The 22,479-nt window shown below is 38.4% G+C and overlaps 1 protein-coding gene and 1 pseudogene across 1 annotated transcript in view; one reads left to right on the top strand and one right to left on the bottom strand.

Annotated features, from left to right (window-relative positions):
* The window catches only part of LOC109464149, a 33,636-nt gene extending 26,679 nt beyond the window's left edge, over positions 1-6,957 (bottom strand). The window contains exons 1-8 of the mRNA XM_019761087.1: positions 6,949-6,957; positions 6,750-6,881; positions 6,489-6,587; positions 5,720-5,824; positions 4,753-4,848; positions 1,825-1,923; positions 1,466-1,552; positions 793-888 (exon numbers count right to left, since the gene is read on the bottom strand). Of these exons, the coding sequence (XP_019616646.1) occupies positions 793-888; positions 1,466-1,552; positions 1,825-1,923; positions 4,753-4,848; positions 5,720-5,824; positions 6,489-6,587; positions 6,750-6,881; positions 6,949-6,957 (723 nt within the window). The remainder of the gene's footprint in view (positions 1-792; positions 889-1,465; positions 1,553-1,824; positions 1,924-4,752; positions 4,849-5,719; positions 5,825-6,488; positions 6,588-6,749; positions 6,882-6,948) is intronic.
* A 4,980-nt stretch (positions 6,958-11,937) lies between these two features.
* LOC109464164 lies at positions 11,938-22,241 on the top strand (annotated as a pseudogene).
* The last annotated feature ends 238 nt before the right edge of the window (positions 22,242-22,479 follow it).

The following is a 22,479-nucleotide window of genomic DNA, read 5'->3' as shown; positions in this document are numbered from 1 at the left end:
CCGTTGTAGTACGCGCGAGTGAAGGATATTCCCTGGTTCAGGCCTAGGTTTGATTTCACATTTCTCATAATCTGTTGCAAAATGGCAGTAACTACTACCATGGCTGAAAATGGAAGAGGCGGCATTTTTTTGGGAAGATCGTGGGAAAATTGATTTTGGATTTAAAAACTCTTCTCCACCGCCGCGGGGCCTGCACAGGAGGCTAGGATCATTCCCATGTGTTGCCTTGTTCTTGCGTATGGCTCTGGGAACAAGTCTAGTGGATTGTTTGATTGTATAGAAGGGGATAGAGCAAGAAAGACCTCGAGCGCCGCGACAACCCGGAACTTGCTAGGCCTCGAGTTCTCGTTTGCGGCTTGGATTACGCTCTACGCACAATTAATCGATTACGCTTTACGGTTAATTCCCGATAGCTACAACGCATTACATAGAATTAAAACGGCGAATTACGCTCTACGCCAAATGCGCCAATTACGCTCTACGTTGAATTAGAGGGTCCGTCTACGCTCTACGTAGAATTAAAACGGCCGATTACGCTCTACGGAAAAGGGCTTGGGGGCTTATCAGTTGTGCTTTTAGTATACATATATAGAGCTTTTATTGTAGTAAATGTGTTCTTCTGGTGACTTGGTTTTAAGGTTAGGCACCGAAGCCAAAGTGTGCATTTGTCCGTTAATGGCAAAGAAATCTCATTTTTAGGTACGGGTAATAATTTGGTTAACAAAATGACAAAAAAAAAACTAACTAACAAGCCATTAGAAAAGTTATTTTGCCTGCAGTAGGCGTACTTACGTCTATGTGTGCATTAGGATCTGCCCCGGCTGCGAGTAGAGCTTGAACAGTTTCTGTGTGGCCTTTCGTGGCTGCAGAGTGGACCGGTGTATTGGCCTGTAGCAAAAAAATATATCATGCAGCATCTTAGTTTCAGGGGCAGTTTTTCATGAAAGTTATTTCAGCTGTAGGTAACACCAGCCATGTTTTTTTTCATTACTTAATGATTTAATGTATTGGTTCGACTGTAAAATATCCATGTTGATGTCCATGGCCAGATTATTTTTTGTTTCTTTTCTGCTGCCTTCGGTGAGATTAGATAGCTTTTTTTCACAATAAAATCATCAATACTTTGATATGCCTTATGATTTTTTAATCAATAAATTATCCATTTATATTTACATGTAAAAATACGATGTCATGTTTAAAAACATCCGTTTATAACCATTCTTCTTTAAAATTTCACTGTTACAGTTTACAAACAAAATTAATCCAACAACATCAAAAGGGGTTTCATGTATTCTCAAAATCCCAATGTGCTGCATAAAAAAGTTTCCTTCCTAATAAAAAAAATCCACTTAAACGATTTTTAGTGAAGAAAATAGATTGCCTTTCACCAGATATACCAAGCATTTTGACTTTATGCCGAGACCCAGATGGTGGATAGCTATATATACTGGTGTATCATACTTACATTGTCAAACTTCGCCCCGGCTGTTAGTAAAGCCTGCACGGTTTCTGTGTGGCCGTTCGTGGCTGCCGAGTTAAGTGGTGTGTCCCACTACAAAATGAAACGTCACTTTATTTTTTTGCGATTTAACTTCTAATTGCATGTGGAAAGCTTGTATAAATGGTAAATGCAATTTTACTCCGTAATGCCAGTACTCCTCCTACATGAAACTAGTGCAATTTTCTCGATATACGTTCAAACGAGAGAAGACAAATACATGTAGCCTCGCAAGAATTTCCCATATCTTTTACAAAAAAATTGTAAACATTGTCGATGTGAATTGACAGAATTGTCTTGTCTACTTTTGAAATTTGTCTACTTACCATCCTGTTAACAACGTCAGGATCTGCACCGGCTGAGAGTAAGGCTTGGACTGTTTCAGTGTGACCTTCACTAGCTGCAAAGTGGAGCGGCGTGTCTTTCTGTAACAGACATCGTATTATCATTTATAACTTATAATTCAGAAATAATTAACAGACATTTTGGCAAAATTTTTTAAAAACCTGATTGAATCCGTTAGAATACGTCGGATATTTTTGCACGTGGCCACAATGTGACCGCCGTGCTTACAGGCATCAGTCCATTTTATGGATGGTGGATCGTGGATGGTGGATCATGGATGTGTCGACACACATTTACGCAATATCTAACCGCACGTAACCGCTAATAAAAGTGACGCAATGCTTAACTACACGTAACCGCTAATAAGCACGATCGCGAGGTAAAATTAGCGCAATGTCTACTGCACAACTGCAAGTAACTACACGTGCATGCCACCCAGTATCAAAACACTGACCAGTCTGCATCAATTCATAAACTTAAGGCCATCCACCAGTTGTTCATAAGTTAAGTTGTATATATTAAGTTAAGTCATGATCGTTTTGTTTAACCTGTATAAAATTTGTGATGATTATGCATGTTCCACGGCCGTAAAATCTGGGCTGCAAAGTTCCCACATGTCATAGAACCCGAACTGTGTTCGATCGTGTTCGATCTGGGCAATTCGAATCGAACCCGCGTTCTATTTCGGGGTCACCTGCGGTCATTTACTATAAAGCGGCAAAACAAGCCTTTCTGCCTCCGTGCATTGCAACAGATAAAAAACAACACTTTTTTATAGATACAGACAGTTTCCTGGACAGTACATGTCCGCTATCATTTTTTGTGGACATGTAACACCTGGGGAAGCTACTGTCGTATCCTTGAGTGACCTTGAATGCTGTAATTATTCTTTACGCCAGTATGAATAACACAAGGCAGACGTTTGGTCGACAAGACATGTCTGCAAAACTCGTTTTAACCTGCACGCATGGAGAGTCAAACATACCCCACTAACGGCTCAAAATGACCGTAAAGTTTGTCCCGAAAATCGTGTTTTAGGGATTTTTGAAAAATGGCCTCAATTTTGAATTATGGGTAATTTAGTGCGAAAAATGTAAAAAAAAATCATTTTTTTCACCAATATGTCGACAAAAACTAGACTTAAAATCAGAAATTAAAAAATCCCTAAAACACGATTTTTGATCTTATTCCTAGTCGTCGAAAAATATAAAAATCGGGGATCTTGGGTAATATACGTAGCCAGGTTAAAACGATGTTTGCCTAAAAACACGACATGACTTGTGGTCGGAAACCCGAAAAAAATCGTCTTTCGGAGCGGAATTTGAAAAATCAATGATTTAACATAAACAGCTAATATTAAAAGGATGTTAAGGCAATAAGTTCATTTTAATTCGACGAAATTTACCATTAAATCCTTTTTGTTTATTTTCAAGTGTTTTACGGGTAGTCAAAAACAGGCCAAAATAGTGTCTTGTAACCCGATACGTTTTAGAACGCGCCTAGCAATGGGAAAGAATGCCGTAGTGACAGACCGCCGTGTTCATTCTCTTTTATTTTGTTGTCAGTATTTTCATATGTTTATATGTTTTGAACCCTAGAAGAGTAGTCGTCTTAGACTAAAGGGTATTGAAATAAACGAATAAACGAAGTAACAGTAAAATAAACCTATATTGGCCTCAATCACTTAAATTTTTCCGGCCATTGGCGCCTTGGCATGTTGAATGAGTATTTGGTACATTGAACCACCATTCATAAGCCATGGTATAGAACCGATGCCATGCTATGGCTCTAGTGGCCTAGAGGGGAGAGTGATCCCTCTCCGTACATCGCGTTTTTTGGCGACGCCTTTGGGGCGGAGGCATTTGTGTAAGTACTACGATCGCTTTGAAAGAATTTCAAAAATTACATGAATGCATTCCCCAGGGAATTGGTTTGGAGGAAACCTTCGGCCATGTGGTTTTTGGATCAAGCAGGTAACTTACCAGGGGTGCCCACGTGCCACCCATCCAGCTGCCTGACATGATTAATTACTGGTCATCAGTCTTCTCCCCACACCATGGACAGAGAGCACAGCTGTCTTTGGCCAAAGACCATATTCAAACAGGTCACAGAGAGAAAAGAAATTATCCGTCCTTTTGGAACCCACAAAAGGTAAAAAAAAGTCAAACTCAAAGGAGTAACAACTTCAGACCAGACATAAAATCCAGTCTCTTGTGAAGTGGAGGATGGTTTTAAGTTTGGTTCTAGCGGGAACTCGACCAAAGTAAAGTAAGTAAGTATGTCATCATAAAATCTATATTGCTGGGGAAGAACGGCTGATTCCTCCTATTCGTGTATTTGGTATATTGCCCCACACCTCCTCCACCCAGCCTGTACATTTCATGTCTTTATAACATAGGGAAATATGTTTTTTCTGATAATTGTAATGTAGAATTGCTAGCTCCACCACATGAAATAATATATATCATTCAGTCGTCGTCTTGGCAATGATTTTTATTGCCTCAGCCTTGTTTCTCTTGAACATCCGTTGTATTACTTTTAACATTCAATAAGTAATAGTTATTACTCAGAAATGTCAATAAATTGTTACTCTTTTTTAAAACTTTTTCACTTCGATGCATCGTCTTCCATGTCTCCGAAGCTAAGTCCGCCGATTCGAATCCCGCTGATGACATTTATTTTAATTTTCTTTTTAACACTGCCGAAATCCCATATTTTTAAAAGCTCTTCCGACTTGACCTTGCCTTCATCTAGTTCTTATCTAAGGCCGGGCCAGCTTAAAAAAAATCTTGTTCGATTCATCAATAGTGCACTGCACCATCATACCACCCAGCCAGCTACTCCTGTCGTGGCCACGTGTATGTCAGATTTATTAAAAGCTTTTCTTGTTTCACAACAGGTGTACTTACAAAATGGTTCTGTACAGAAGGGTCCATCCCGGCTGCGATTAGAACTTGCACAATTTCAGTTTGACCTTCAGAGGCTGCTGAGTGGAGTGATGTGCCCTGAAACGCAGTTACATGACTCATATCTTAGCTAAAAACATATTCCAAGTAAAATTTGATTTTTATATATAACGTTATCTGTATTTACTATATATATATATTACTATACTATATATTACTTATATGCAACTATATATTTCGTGAGATGACAATTAGGTATGGATGGATGGTTCCCAAATTTATGTTACTTCTTTGTTACTAATTAAAAAAAAAAAGAAAACTGAATGATCTTCTATTCAAACCTCTGGCCACACCGCACATATGGTTGGCCACTGGCAGTGGTGTGGCCGACCTCCCAGTGGGGTGTCAGTTGACAGCTTACAAGTTGCTGAAAGACCTCATCTTTTACCATATTTTAAAATCTCTTTTGAAAGGATAATAACCACAGTTTATTGATGACCAACAAAATACACTAAGTTCATAATTATATTCCAGCCTATGTGAAAGATATAAGTGTTTTGAAAGAAGCTAATCGTGTGACATTTTCCCCTGTCTATCAAACCTGGCATGCCCGACCAATTAGCCACCGTAGGGGGGGGGGAACCACTTTCTGTTGTTGTTGTTGTCCTGAGTCCAAACCTATGGCACCGGGAACTAAACAAGGACTGTTTGAACGCAAAAAAAATATACGCCAAAAGTATGAAATAATGACACAAAGCTTTTGAAAAGTAATAGTAACTGTTGGTAACACCGAAATTTAGTATAATCAGAAGATTTTCAATTTTTTGGCGTAAAAAATGGGCCTTTAAAATGTACCGACAAATAATCGAGTTATAACGTCGACCTACATGCGAATCCACACCAGGCCACACAACGATTTCATAGTCTTCTTGACGAAGACAATACGTTATATCTGTGCAGTTCTACTTACATGCAAGTGCTCAATGTCTGTTATCTCGTTTGCCCCAGCTCCGAGTAAGGCCTTCACAGTTTCTATGTGGCCTTTCCCGGCTGCTAAGCAGAGCGCTGTTTTGTTCTGAGAAAAAAAAAATTATAATGTCATGTAGCTGGAAGGGCAGCGTATACTACAAGTATCAAAAAGTGTTAACATTCAATATTCAAATGTTCTTAATAAAAGAATATGGCAAGAGAGAGAGTGACGCTAAAAAGAGAGCGAGAGAAAGGTAAGATAGAGGGAGGAAGAGTCACATGATTTACATGACCTGCTGCGGCTTCTTGAAATATGCCCCAAAAGATGTACCAAGTACCAAGGACCTGTCCTGTGGAACTGTCTTGCTGCTGATCAGCGGAAACTGATCACGTCAACATCATCATTTAGAAAGAAAATCGGACTGTAGACTAGTGGAGAGGACTGAATTTGGAAAATGAACTAAATGTGCCTATAATGTGACTGTGTTGTATATGTACATGTTTGTAACGTTTTTGTATATTGTTGGGTTCGATTTGTATTTCTATGAAATTGTATGTTTTAATGTGTGCCCAGGGATACCTGAAAAGCAGATCAATGGATCTGAGGTATTCCCTGGTGAAATAAATAAAATTGACTTGACTTGATGTCAGAATATCTAATCTTATGTCTATAGCGAATATAGGTGATTCTAAGGAAGACATTATTCCTGAGTCAAGTTTGATGTTAGAACTATTCACCATTCTTTACAATACACAATGGATCTACTTACAGCGCCATTTGTTGCACGGAAATCTGCCCCGGCTTTGAGTAAAACCTTTACCGTTTCCGTGTGCCCATTACTAGCTGCCAGGTGGAGTGGTTTTTTCTCCTGCAAATCAAACAGCAGAACAAGTTTAGGTTTAAATTCACATCGGTAATAAAAGAGCGCAACAGGAATTCTTTTTATAAAAATAAATAGATGATCATGACCTGTAAAGTCATTTAGGTCCAGCATAGTTTCAATTAGCCTAAAATTCTAACATTTACTTACATAACTTTCGTCGCTTCCCAATACGACATAGTTGTACTGTGCATTAGGATTCGCCCCATTTGCGAGTAAGACTTGTACAGTTTCTGTGTGGCCATTCTGAGCTGCCGAGGCCAGCGGCGTGTGCAAGAGTCCCTATTGAAAAATAAATTTCATCATCATTTAGTATATAGTAGCATAAACAGCTTCGTTCAGATATTACTTCTTGCATACAATAATGGGAACGTACTTTTAAAACTAGCAAATTGGATAAAGTTATGCAAGGTACAGCTACATACAATAAAACCTACTTTTTAAAAAAAATCATTTCTTGTTGCAGGTATATTTACTTACATCCCCGAGTATGTTAGGTTCAGAATAATCGGCCCCGGCGGCGAGTAAGACTCGGACAATGTCTGTCTGGCCGCTGCTCGCTGCGAATTGTAGCGGAGTACAGATCTGTAAGAGACATCACATAAGTTGCCACAAATTAAGTCTCATCTAATGCAATTTCAGGGCGGTAAAACCTAAATTCTGGGATCCATATACAAAGAATGACAAAGACAAACTGGAAAGGGTACAGAATCAAGCTGCAAGGTTCTGTATGAACAACTATGAAAGAGGTGCTATCGTCACGGAAATGAAAAGAAACCTACAGTTGGTCTCACTGGAAGATAGAAGAAAAATGTCCAGACTATGCATGATGTACAAAATGACTAATAAACTGGTGGAAGTCCCAACTACTAAGTACCTAATACCAGCCCAGAAGAGAACAAGAAATAACCATGCCTTCAAATACTAGTTAACCAAGGATTGAGGTGCTCAAGAATTCATTCTTTCCTAGAAGTATCGCAGAATGGAACTCACTGTTACCAAGTACAGTAAGGGCATTGTAATTAGCTTTAAACAATGTCTAGAGTTAGAAGTTCAAGGGTTCGGTGTAATATAGCCAGCGGCCGCCACGCCGCGTGCCTGCGAAGCTGGTATGTTTCGCCGAAAGACGGTAATACCGCCTATATACATACAGATACAGATTCTAAATAAGACAATCTGTATGGTGTTAACACATACATCATGGCTTCGCCAAATCATATGAATTATTTGAAACGACTAACTATACATTTTCCCAGTGTTAATGCAAATCAAGTCATTATCTGCACGTATTATGTTAATTGATCATTAAATCCACCTAATGTCATTTTGGATTTCCTAATAAAATGGCAAATGAGCTGACTTGAATAAGTTATGTTTACTGATGTTTACCTTCATTGGACTTCCAAATGTGGCAAGCATTGCATTCCGAGTAGTTACCACTACAAATTATATGACTTTCTCATTGATTATATATTTTTTAAAACTAGGTCATCTGTCAATGTTCCTCTTGTTGTCAACTACATATTTCGCAAGTATTTCATACTCCTCCTATTGATCACAGCAGATTTAGAGAATTTCCTTATTACCCATGCAAATTAGACCATGATTTGCATAATTATCATTATATTATGTCAAACATCATTTAATTAAGCTACCTACATCTAAAAAATTACGACGATCCGTCAACCGGTTCTTGAGTTATCCTCTCTGAAATATTTTTAACGAAAAGGTGGTACAGTGGTAACTGCCAAATAGTTCTTACTTGTAAGCTAAGTGAAGTTAAACATTTGCATAATTTATGACGCAGTGCTAGATTAGCCTTCTCTGTTAAGATAGTCATTCGGTGGAGAATATGTCCAACTGATATATGATTCATCATGGATCTTATTTGCATAATCAATGAGAAAAATGCATAATTTCGTCAGTCGGAACGGTTAAAACCATTTGGCCAATGTATGAGGTCGTGGAAATGTTGTTTACTAATTAATTATAGCTGCGGGAATCTCAAAAACATCGCAGGCCGGCGCGCAGAAGAGGTCAGCGGTTAGATGGAGTTACTCATTAACTGATGAAGTCATCCCACAATACGTTGCGGATGTATTTATTTGTTTAAGAAAAGCGATTATCGGCTGCGAGCGTTTTCTTGATTTGTTGTTTTAGTGTCTTTTTAGCGATAAATTCCAGGTTTAAGCCCCAAAATATCAGCGCTTACGCTCAAATACGTGGTTAGGGACCTTGGTACTATCAATTCTTGGGGAATTTATTTTTTTTTTCAGCGAGGTTTTTCTTAGTATCTATTTATGTTTTTTGTTTTTTTTTGCAATGAAAGTAGTACCCTGTATAATAGAGAGGTCTGGAACCCCAAGCATGCACGAGATTGCGTAATCGTCAGAAACTCCGAAGTGGTACGGCGAACTTACCTTTTTATCGACGACATTGGGGTCAGCTCCTTCCGATAGCAGCAGCTCAACTTTGTTTTTGTCCAGAGCAAGTATAGCGTCTACAAACTCCTGTGGCACAGCATTATTAATATTATTATTAGTGCATGAGAAGTAATGCTCAAGGATCATCTATTGGTCAGCGTACGATGTATAATGGTACGCTTCACATTAACATCAAATACAGCAACATTCGATTGTTATTTTCATTCTATTGGATCCATTAAGCTAATGTTTCATGGTTGATTCTATTCCAATCAGTAACCTTTTGCAATCACTGTGTAATAAATTTTCATCAAATAAAAACAAGCTAACGGATTTGGGGATATCTGCTGACAATTTCAAAGTGGTTATTTCATGGCCTTATGATAGAATTACATGTGAATTGATGCTCACATGGCTCTTATACATGATTAAAGTAGCACGATTTACGCTGATTTAATTACGTCATTTAAAATGGCGAAGCTTATCAATATCATCATTTTTTGTTTTTCAAGATTGATCAAATACATTGTATTTTACGTCCAGGGATGACCCCAAAGTTCGGCCCAAATAGCTGACTAGATAGGGCTCAGCAATTGCTCTATCGCCACAAGTCTGAGTCACTGTTGTCGTGTGTCGGTACTTAAATATGTACAAATATCCAGCCGGTTGTGCTTTGTGCTGTTGCCACTCGGGAGTCATCAAAGCCACCATAACCGCCTACTCTCACACCACTGAAAAAACGTAGTGGATTTCGACCCACCATTTTGACTATTTCATTACATATATGGGGAGGGGGATTGTGTCTTGTCATACATTGTGAGCGACTTCTAATAGCATTTATATGATATGATATGATGAGGGGGCACTAACAGTATATAAATCTTCCCTATGCACATAGTGTACAGGATACATAGAAATGGTGGCAATTTATACCAGACTTTAGCAAGTGCAGATATCGTTGAAATTAGGAAAACTGCTTCAAGTTCAACATAACCCCGTGTCATTCTTACCTTATCCTTTTTGTTCAGCCCAAACCGGAACCAAATATATCCATGTCTGTCGGGATCCGCCATACTCCAAAGGATGCTTAAAAAAGATAGATAAAAGAAACTAGAAAAATAGAAATAACTATAATAAAAAAAGCCATAATGCCATATTAAATGCCCTGCAAAAACAACGTAGAGTTTTATATATAGTGAATACAACAAATGTTTCTTTTTGACTAAATATCTTTTTCCGTAGTAAACAACTATACCTTTATCGTAAAATGTCAAAAACAGAAGAAATGTTACATAGTTTTTTTTTTAATCGATAAACTTCAAGCAGCAAGAAAATTGTAAATTCGATAAGTATCACTAAACTGGGAGGGGGGCGGTTCGTGTTTACATTTACATCTAGTTATTCCCGTGGAGTTAAACAAAGTTTTAAACATTTGCAACAATTTCGAACGATCCATATATGCATTGCGCAAATATCTAACATCATTTCCGTGTGAGAAGACCAGAAATGCCGAAGAATTTTGCATTCTCATGAATAGTTACGTTCGAGCCAGCTTACCTGAGCGGACCAGGTGTGCGGAAGTGCGCGTCAGTCACGAGATGAAAGTTCACGCACGGTTCAATTGGCACCGCAACTGTTGATGGGATACATGCAGTAAGTGATAGTGTCGCATGGTGTCGCTATGGAAGGAGGACCACGCTCATATAACACACGCACGCACGCACGCACACACAAACACACACAATAGTGGTTACTGGTAGTAATTATGCATGCGGCATTTGGTAGTTAGACGAACATGGTTCGACACAGATCATGCAAAAGTGAATATTATTTGCATGATCAATAAATGAGTGCTGTAATAGTTTTCTATACCATTCTTGGAATTATCAGTATATACTAGTATTATTCATTTAGGTACGTTATTTACATAATCTATGAGAAACCTCTTTATGTCCTTCTCCACTTTGTGAGGTGTTCAAGTTCTTGACTCTTTGGTATATGGGGCCTACCATCAGGATTTCACAAACCCCAGACCTATATATAGAGGAAGACCCCTAAAAGATGGCGGGACCAGATAGTACAGGACACGGGGTGGTCCCTCAAGTACGCTGAACGAAAGGCTAAGGACCGTGATGCCTGGCGGGAAAAAATGAAGAGGAGCAAGGGGCCAGTTCTGGCCTATTATAAAAAGCATTTAGGCAGGTAGGCAAGTTCTGCTGTCACTCGTTACAAGGAGCTCCGCAGTCTCTTTACCGATCCGTCTATCGGCACGTCATTCTTTTATGATCTTTTATTTGTCTTCTTTTCTGCCTCCACGCGGCCTTTAGTTTATAGTTTATGTATTTCGCTATTCTGTAGTCACCTATTCTCATGACATGTCAAAGCCAACTCATTATAAACTCGTGTCAAATAAATAAGTTTTAGAGTATACGGCTATTTTAAGGTGTTTTCTTCTATTGCTGTAAGGACATGTTGATTTGATTATATGGATGACATCCGCGCGCGCATGCATTTTCGGCCGTTTCAAATAAATGTTTTCAACCATACTGTAAATCGTACAAAACAAGAAATAAGAAAACATATACCGTAACTTGAAAAAAAAAACGATACCAATGTCATAGAATGCTAAAATCAAACGATAAAGACGAAAATGTAAAGAAATCGTCATACCATAGTCTGTGTCATTTGTTCAACCTTTATGACCACGTAGATTTCATCTTGAAAGCATTTTTTTTTACCAAACTTTTTTTTTATTTGCACGCTCGCATCAGTTTTGGGGGTCTTATCATGTCATCCATATAATGAAATCATCATGGCCTAAGTCAAATATATTGGGTGCATAGTCATTTCCTTTCCGGGCATTTTCGCTAGAAGGCGCTTTCACACTCTAACCTTTGACCCTGACCCTACTCAAGATGGAGGATGTAGATTTCCTCACAAAATACCGAGCGGTTTCCAGCAAATTAAAGAAGTAAGAATGCTCTTTATTTCTTTTAGTCCATTATGATGTATCTGTCGGATATATAGTCCCAAGTGGCGAACGCCTTTCATTGCGTTCCGCTATGATTTTAGCCAATAACTTCACATATTTCTGCAAAGGAAATATTATACTAGCGCCCCAAAACTTGTACAGTAGTATACTTATAGCAAAGGGTGTATAACAATTGTCATACATAAACATATACATGTTCAAGAGAAAAGATATGTATCAAGTGTTATTAGGGAATTCCTGGACCTCAGAAATGTCCAGACCAGCAATCACGTGTCAACAATTAAAATCATTGCTGAGCTTACTAGTACAAATTGTTAGTACTAGTATGTAATCTACGCAAAAAGATACAGAATTTTAACAGTTGGAGTCGGCAGTTGGACATTACCGGAAGAAGAAGAAGACAGTGTTGTGCCACAAATTTTCTAGACAATTCCTGCGAAAACCCAATGTTGCTGAGGCTAGTGAGCAGTTTGGTAAGTGCTACCAAGAAGATGTCTGTATCTGTATAGTTTAGTAACACGAGAAAAGAGTAACATTAACTCGAAGGTTGACTCTGACCCCCGGGAATCGAACTCGCGCCGCTCGCGCAGCGTGTCAGCTCACAACCAGCGCACAAACCGATTCACCCAAAAGATCCAGGATCACTTGGGCGGGTCGTTAGTGACGCCTATATATATATATATATACTCGCTGTTACACTCGGTATAACAGTTGACCGCTCTTCTGAATTTGGCCAAAGGCATATATAAGTTTACTCCCTCAACTTAAGGCTTCTCTACATACTAGTAGAAGTTTTGCATGAAAGAAGACAAGTTGTTTAGCCCACTGCAAAGTCATGCAAAAGTCCTACAAGAGAGCCTGCTCAAAGTGCAGTTGACTGGACATGAGGCCACCATCACTCCCCGTGAGTCACACACCTTGAACCAGGAACCTTGAACAGGGACATCTAGGAATCAGTAGGATGTCAACTCTGGAGACAATGGGTTCTTCTGTCAGACAGTCATATGGCCTGTGACCACTTCTTGGAATGGTCCTGAATGTCCCCTTCCAGAATTTTGCAAACAATAAGTTTCTGTTTCTACCACCTGATAATCTATCTAAATGCAGAAGTTAATGAAAAGTTTATGGCAAATTCGTGCCCAAAGGCTAATTGCAAATTACAAAACATAAAAGAACAATGAAATAGAGTATGAAATAACTAAAGTCTACATGATAAAGGTAGCTCAGACTATAACAAATACATGTCTAAAACTATGTCTGAAGGGTTTGACTTGTTCTGTAACGAAACCATGGGAGATGCAATGTCTCACCTTTTCCAAAATTTGTGGGTTTTGGGAAATTACAAGAGGAATTTTTTTTTTGTTGGTCTATAAGTTTAGAGAAATTGAAATAAATTGAAGGAGTTTGAAGAGTCAACTAATTTCGAGCAAGCGTTGTAATGACTATTAAAGGTGGGTGTAAGAGTAGCTGAGACAGCAGGAAGCCGTGGGACTGTGACCCACAGCAAATATAGAGCCACTGAATCTTACAACCTTGTCCTCCAATACATCAATGGATATCTTAATTTATTACAGGAAGTCTTTCCAAAGATGTAGAACATGACAACCCACACCATGCTGGCTTCTGTTGCCTGGCTAATTGGCAAGGTATGACAATAGTCATTATCTGTCAGTAGGTCTAAGGGACCTTGTCAACTGGTTTCCTTTTTGCCCACTCTGAAGTTGTGTTTTCAGTGTGATTGTGTGTGAATGTTGCTTGTGCTGTGCCCAAGAATCACAGGGCAAAGGCAAATGGGAGCTGCCATCAAGCCCCAGCATCAGAGTGCAAGCACGTCTAACCCTGGGTTATGGGCACAACTGACGATAAACTGGAGAGAGAGAGAATGTTTGTGCTTACTTTTGTGTCATAATAAATTTTTCCACATGCTAGGCATGTCAGGGACACTGACAAAAAAAAAAAGCAAAAAGTCTAGCTCAACAGTTTCAGAAAAGGTTACTGTCTTCAGCTTTGAGCTACATGTATATACATGTACATGTCTTTCTCTATGTTATTTACCCTACACAAATATCTAGGTGCACCTGTCAAAAATGAGGTGCCCAGCTTTTTTAGACAGTAGTCATGTATTCTAGTGTAAGCCCTGACTTACAGCACTAGAGAGACAAGTTAATACTGCTGGAGAAGTGTACTGAATACAAGCCTTTAGGGCACTGCTTTAATGCCGGAATATGCGCATGCCTAGAGGGCCCCAAGTGGGTAACAGTGAGTGCCCTAATTCCGTGCTATGTTCCATGCAAACGCACAGACCTTTGGTAATAGATTATCTGACCAAAAACCCGCGCAACATGAGATATAATATTGACAGATAAAGATCACAACGATTAAAGCTGCACAGCTGTGTATTTCACTTGAGTGTAGCGGCTTGCACCCAATCGTAATGGTTCACGAAACGCACGGCAGTTTTTTTGGTCATTTTACCGGTGGAACGTTCTATCGCAACAGGGGTGCCCTAATTCCGACCTAGTGTTTAACACAGGTCGATCTGAGAAGAGAGTTTAGAAACTAGAAAGGCCAATATTTGCTTTGGAGCAAATACAACGATGGGTTCACCACATTTTACGACATGGCAAGGAAAGAATGAGAAACACAAGGGAAAACAATGATTTACATTGATATAACTATAATATGAAGTAACATACAACTAAAACAACAGTTGGATAGCTATTCCCTACTTTATTGGTTAGGATATTTAATTGCATAATGCAAACTGTTGATTTTCAAAATAAATAAAAAAAACGTTACATGCCCCGCATTCCAATGCTGGAGCAGAAAAGCTTGAAATAGGTGTATACCTACCAAAACACTTGAATAAAGACATACTGTCAGTATGGAAATGCTCCGAGTGTGCAGGTGTTAATCAAGTTAAATCCCAACAGCCAATCAGCAAGAAATGCTCTGTGCAGGTGGAAATGCTCTGTGCAGGTGTTAATCAAGTTAAATCCCAACAGCTAATCAGCAAGAAGTATAGAGGAAAGCTGCATGCCTATTGGTTGATGCCCTACATTCCATTGTGATGACTCATGCCCAGACGTGGTAAACACGGCACACTAACACAGTAATACATTTGCTATAACACAGCCAAAAAAGTCAAATAAAACCATTCTAAAAGCCTGTATCACAAAAATTTAAAAAACGCCTAGGGGTATTTGCCCACTGTACCTCCATACCAAATTTCAGGACCTTAGGCCCTAAAATGAAGAAGCTGAATCCATTTAAAAAAATGGCAGGAGAAGGAGAAGAAGAAACATCAGAAAAAGCAATATGGGTTCACCACCACTTCGTGGTGTGGTGAACCCATAATAATAATACACATATTATGACTAAAACAATCTACAAATGTTTTCTGTCCCAAACAAGTCCTCTTTTTACGATTACGCGACTTGCTCCAAAGTGGCTGTTTGAAAAGCAAAACCTGCATTTTTGAAACGCTCGTCAACCCCCGAACTAGCGTTGAATTCACACAGATTTTTCACTCGTCTGTTGTCGGAGTGTAGTGACTAAAACAAACTTTGTGAGATTGCCAATATCAACACAAAAACATAGTCCATTCCTGTGATTATTTTTAGGCACGTGCTCCCATGCATAACGCCGCAACAAGGATTTTTCAAACTAGTTCGGTATTAGGGATGGGTCGGAATTAGGGCACCCCCCGTTACGAAACTGCATGTACAAAAACAGTGTAAAATGGAGCTGGATGTTTTAGGTAAGGGTTATTTGCATTTGATTATATAAACACAATGGTGTGCCATGTTTGGGGTGTCCAGGCCAGAAAAGAAGTCCTGAGTTTCCATGCTATCATCAGCTGGTGATAGAGGTCAGAGGTTACTTCTGAAAGTTTGTGCTAGCATTTAGATGCCGTCAGCAGTGTAGGATTTTTTTTAAATCAACAAAATGGGGAGTTTAGAAGCAGAGTGACCCTACAAATGTGTGCTTTTGATGCGGTTTCACTCAGGCAGGTGACTTTTCACACCTTCTTTCTTACATGTTTTCCCCACAATTGAATGGGACAGTCCATTACGGGTCATACTCTTGTACATACCCGGCCCACAGATGTGAGTAGACGCTGTCCAACTCCCCGGGAGAGGCCCATGTGCTGGTAGAAGCGGCGCGGCTTTTCCTGGAGGCAGAGTGGACTAATCAGACGCTGAAGTGTCCCGGGTTCGAGGAGCATCTCATCGCTGCCATGAACTGTTACAACTTCGCCATCAAGGTGAGAAGATCCTCAAAGATGTCTTCTTTCATTTTGAGGCTGACACCATCAACTAGCTGATATGTGAAATATAATTCTATGTTCTGTAAGACTGCCATGAAAAAGATTACTGTAGTGTTGTCAAAGGTAGCTAAAGAATGTCTTGGCAGTGTAGCTTAGTGCAGGTAAAATTGGAGCTGTGCAGACCTTTTTTTTTATGTCTACCTGCACCTAACCTGCACTGGTCCATGTACTGGGTATATGTAGCTTAGTGCAGGTAAAATTGGAGCTGTGCAGGTATTTCTGATGTCTACCTGCACCTAACCTGCACTGGTCCATGTACTGGGTATATGTAGCTTAGTGCAGGTAAAATTGGAGCTGTGCAGACCTTTTTTTTTATGTCTACCTGCACCTAACCTGCACTGGTCCATGTACTGGGCATATGCAGGTTAGTGCAGGTAAAATTGGAGCTGTGCAGACCTTTTTTTTTTTATGTCTACCTGCACCTAACCTGCACTGGTCCATGTACTGGATATACACAGGTAAGTACAGGTAAAATTGGAGCTGTGCAGGTATTTTGGATACCTGCACCTAACCTGCACTGGTCCATGTACTGGGTATATGCAGGTTAGTGCAGGTAAAATTGGAGTTGTGCAGGTATTTCTGATGTCTACCTGCACCTAACCTGCACTGGTCCATGTACTGGGTATATGCAGGTTAGTGCAGGTAAAATTGGAGCTGTACAGGTATTTTGGATACCTGCACCTAGCCTGTATTGGTCCATGAACTGTGTATATGCAGGTTTAATAGTGCAGGTAAAATTGGAGCTGTGCAGGTATTTCTGACATATACCTGCACCTAACCTGTACTGGTCCATGTACTTTGCATATGCAGGTTATATAGTGCAGGTAAAATTGGATTTGTACAGGTACTAGTATTTAAACAGCACCTAACCTGCACCTACATTTAAACTGCTAAGCCACAGAAGTAATATACATGTAATTATGCATACTTTAAGACCTTGTCACAACAAAATGAAGTCAGTTAGTTAAATATGCTGTAAATGTTGTTATGAAGTTTAATAAGGAAGATTCAACTTGTTCAATTTTTTTAACACCAGGTTTATATTGAGCAGACACAACCTGCCATGGCTGCCTGTCTATGCTTGGAGTTGGGAAACGCTCTTAGGGTAAGGATTGCATTCATCTATATGGCTTCTATATTATATAAAATGTACTTTTTCTTGGCTTTTGTGCCAGTATGTTGAAGTGGTCACTATATGTTCATTCATGTTATGATAAGACAATCAACTTATTGTTTGGTTGCCTTGCTTTTGTAGAGAGAAATGTTGTGTGACAGACTGCACAGTAGTTTTATAATTGAGCCATATATAATGTACCTGTGTGTTGTAGGGTCTGAAAGAACCAGACCAAGCTATGTCATACTATCAGAGAGCTGCTGACCTACATGTGCAGTACCAGGTATGTACATGTACATTTCTACATAATGGACACTTTGTGAAACAAAAGTACTGTAAATTCCATTTTTGCAGCATCTGTAACTGTGTGTAAACATCATTAAACTGTGTGTAAACATCATTAAACAAAACTATTCAAATCAGTACCAAATTAGTGAAATGCTAAAAAAGCCTTTTTTTTGAGAGAGGAATATTGTTGAGTCGAGAATATGAACTAATATATTAAGTAATACATATGATAATCGTAACATGTAATTAATATTTACACAAATTTATAATTTGTAACTTGTAAAGTTGTCAAAGGTATGAGTTTGCTCCATTTTATTATTGCAAAGTCAGAAAAGATGAAATTGGTGTGGCCTTAAACATGGAGGTATTATGAGTCAGAGTTTTTTTTTTTTTTACTAACGTGACAAACAAGTAGTTTTACCACCTATTCATCCAGTTGTAATTTAAGGTCCTTCTCAGCACCAAAAATTATGGCATTTATATTTAAAGTAGTTTGTGAGTTACTAGGTATAAACACTCGTTTTTGTTTACCTGTTGCTAAACAAAGTATTTGCCTGTTTCTGAAATACAGAAATTCTTGTAGCAATAAAATTCATCAGCTACTTATCTGTGGTGGACCGGTATGTGTTTCAGCTAGTCATGGAGAAATAGTGCAACCTAAACACGGCGGTCTGTCACTACGGTATTCTTTCCCATTGCTAGGCGCGTTCTAAAAGGTATCGGGTTACAAGACGCGATTTTGGCCGATTTTGGCCTACCAGTAAAACACTTGAAAATAAACAAAAAGGATTTAATGGTAAATTTTGTCAAATCAAAATGAAATTATTGCCTTAACATCCTTTTAATATTAGCTCACTTTTATGTTAAATCATTGATTTTTCAAAATTTCACTCCGAAAGACGATTTTTTTCGGGTTTCCGACCACAAGTCATGTCATGTTTTTAGGCAAACATCGTTTTAACCTGGCTACGTATATTACCCCAGATTCCCGATTTTTATATTTTTCGACGACTAGGAATAAGATCAAAAATCGTGTTTTAAGGATTTTTTAATTTCTGATTTTAAGTCTAGTTTTTCTCGACATATTGGTGAAAAAATGATCTTTTTTTTACATTTTTCGCACTAAATTACCCATAATTCAAGATTGAGGCCATTTTTCAAAAATCCCTAAAACACGATTTTCGGGACAACCGTTACGGTCATTTTGAGCCGTGAATGGGGTATGCTTGACTTTCCGTGCTTGCAGGTTAAAACGAGTTTTGCAGACATGTCAAGTCGACCAAAAGTCTGCATTGTGTTATTCGTACTGGCGTAAAGAATCATTACAGTATTCAAGGTCACCCAAGGATACGACAGTAGCTTCGCTACATGTTACATGTCCACAAAAAAATGATAGCGGACATATACTGTCCAGGAAACTGTTTGTATCTATAGAAAAGTGTGTTTTTTTAATCTGTTGCACGGCACAGAGACAGAAGGGCTTGTTTTGCCGCTTTACTGTAAATGACCGCAGGTGACCCCGAAATAGAACGCGGGTTCGATTCGAATTGCCCAGATCGAACACAGTTCGGGTTCTATGGCATGTGGGAACTTTGCAACCCAGATTTTACCACCGTGAAATGTCATTATTTAAAAAAAAAATCAATCTGTATCTTTGCCAACTTTTCCAAATGAACTTTAACCTGTATAGTATTTCTCTTTTTTGCCAGTAATACCATAATGTTTTTTTTGTGTGGAAATAGATCCATACTAAAACCATAATAAATAATGCATTCAGCATATAAATTCTGTAAACAAATTATTCTTTTACCTTCATCGGTGGAGTTGGCGTTATTTAAACTTCTTCTGGCAGCCATTTTGCCATTGTTTGCCTGTACTGTGGGCATGGAATGCTGGGTAGAGTTGGCTGCTGGAGTTAGTTAATATTTACCAGTCATGTGATCTTAAAGTTTACTTACCAAACAAACACATACAGTGTGTGTTGGCTAACTCAATAGTTGTGTCCATTTTAGCTCAAGTGGGAAATTCTCTTAATTTATTGAATATTTAATGTTGCACATATGAGTAATAGACAAATAATGTAGTTAATGATAAAATGAATTTCAGTGTATTGTTTCTTCCAATATGTCAGTGGTTGATACAAAATATGAAACTTAGTGAGTGACATATTAAGTAACACTGACTAATTTTATTCAATCATCCTCCAACAAATATACTATATGTTCTTCTGTTGTTCCTTTAGTCAGGTTCTTCTTTTTCACACATGCAAATGGGTTTGAAGCAATAGTATGCAAGCTAATCACACATTATTGCAGTGACTGTCCTGTCATGGAAGAAGTGAGGAATACATGTATTTTACTATTCATCTTGCAAAATATTCACCTACATTTTACAATGTTTGAATGTTTCCAATATGGTGTATACACCCCCCCTCTGTTGTACTAGTCTAGTATATGACTATGTATTGCCTAGTATATTGAACCATTGAACACTGGCATTTCAATTTTAATTTTGCTTACTGTTACAAGACTTAAGTTTATTTCTTTTACTTAGCCCATTGAAACAAAATAATGAGATTCTCTCCTTGGTGCTGAAATGCAGACAAATGATAATGGATGTGAATGCTATGTTGAATTAAATTTAATAGATTGTTAACCATTTAGAGTGGCTTTAAAGGTTTGTTGTGTGTGTGTGTTAGTGTATTTGTTACTACTCTGTATACATGTATGACACATTGCGTGTGTGTGTGTGCGTGCGCGTTTGCGTGTGCGAGCATGTATGTGCATGTGTGTGCATGTGTGTGTGTGTGTGTTTGTGTGTGTTTGTGTGTGTGTGTGTGTGTGTGTGCATGTGTGTTTGTGTGTGTGTGTGTTTGCATGTGTGTTAGTGTGTGTGTGTGTTTGGATGGAATGTTTATTGAAGTTATCACTTTAATATTATAGATTAGAATACATTCCTTGATTCATATTTTTCTGTTTCAGTTAACTGCCTGAGTGAGGAAGTCTTCTTGTTACTACACTCCACAGTGGTGAAAGTATTACAACATTCTTTCTTTATACTTGTATATACATGACATGTAGTTCATGTGTTTTTATGCACACGAATGTCTTACTTTATTTAGTTTATACATATTAACATGTATTGATTATATATGGTGAAGCATTACATGTACTTGTCAATGATTTGATTATTCACATTGTGACAATGCAATGCAAGTGGGACGACAGTGATCCTCACAAAATATGACTACATAATAACTGGATAAGAGTTTTAGTTAAAATTTTTATCCAGTTTTGAAAGTCTATAATACTATTTTACTGATCCAACAAATGATGTTTAACAATCTCATGGATTCTTTTTCATCAGTTTGCTTAACAGATTTCATCCAATTGAAGAAAAACTTCTTTTGAGAATGCGTTGACATTTAAAAATTCAGAGGATCTGGAAATCAGATGTCAGAGTAAAAATCTCATAACCTTACCAGCAGCCGATTAAAAAAAGGCTTGGAAGGGTCGGTCAGAAAACACGAAATACAACATGTTTTTTCCTGGCCCAATATAGGTCTAACTGTGGCCCTCAATTTGTAGTTGTTCCAAGTGAGGATGATATATTTATGCCTTACAGTTCTTAGGTCAGAATTTTATATTATTGAACATTTGCATGTTTACTTATATTTTATATATTTTAAATTTTCATATATTTTGTCTTTAAGTTTAGCCTGTAAAAATACTGTTTTCTGTTTCACAGGTCACACATGACAGCTGAACAGAAACACCTGCTGCATCTGGTTATACAGGAGGTGGAACATCCTTTAGGGGAGTGAATTTAATCATTACAGAACCACCTGCTGCACCTGTGTATGTAGCGCAAGGGGCAACAGTCATGGGAGGGGATCTTTGACAGAAAATCTGCTGCACCTGGCTATACAGGAGAATGAGCACCTGTTAGGGGAATCCATCACAAAATCACATGATGCACCTGGTAATATCTTGAAATCAGGAAAAGTGGGACATTGTAAATAGTAAATGAAATGTTATGTACTAGAATGGATCCTGGCATGTTACCCTAGTGCTATGGAGGCTGTTTTGTTCGGTGTCCATCATATGTGACAAAGGATCTTCAGGTTCCATTGGCACTTTTCGTTGAAAGTCAGTTTAGAATTGGACGTTACCAACTCTGTGACAGGTGTCTTTTACAGCCCTTGTGTATAAGTACAAAGTTTATTAAATACAAAAGTAAACAGTAACTGTTGCGTGTGCATGTAGTTAGATGTTATGTGCAGTACTCGTGTATAAGTGTGCCGTGGAACTTACACGTTTTTTTTTGTACAGAGGTTTTTTAAAATGCCTGACAAAATGTTGAAACGATAGCTCTTGTTAATATATAACCTTTTGCCATGTAATGTCAATAAAAGTTTCCATCCAGAGGACAACAAGATTTTTGCGTTGAAATGTATACAAGCAGAGCTCAGTACAATTGCTAAGTAGACTCAAGAGAGCAACACATTCCCTGCATGTACTTTAAGTACATGTAATTTTGCTGTTCAAACATTATGTTTATGTCAGTGTACATATTCCATTTTAGTAAAATTGGCGATTCTAATGGTTAAGAGTGAATGTCTGTAAGGATCAAACAATGGTGGCACCGGTCAAAAAATCGATTTGGCTCATTTTTTGCACAGTGATAGTACTTGGTACATAACCCCTCAGAATAGCTTTCTTTTTGCTCAGAAC

The sequence above is a fragment of the Branchiostoma belcheri genome, unplaced genomic scaffold, assembly GCF_001625305.1.
Source record: "Branchiostoma belcheri isolate BF01 breed outbred unplaced genomic scaffold, Haploidv18h27 scaffold133, whole genome shotgun sequence".
NCBI classification, from domain to species: Eukaryota; Metazoa; Chordata; class Leptocardii; order Amphioxiformes; family Branchiostomatidae; genus Branchiostoma; species Branchiostoma belcheri.
The sequence above is the reverse complement of the archived record's forward strand: the minus strand, read 5'-3'. Positions and strand labels throughout refer to the sequence as shown.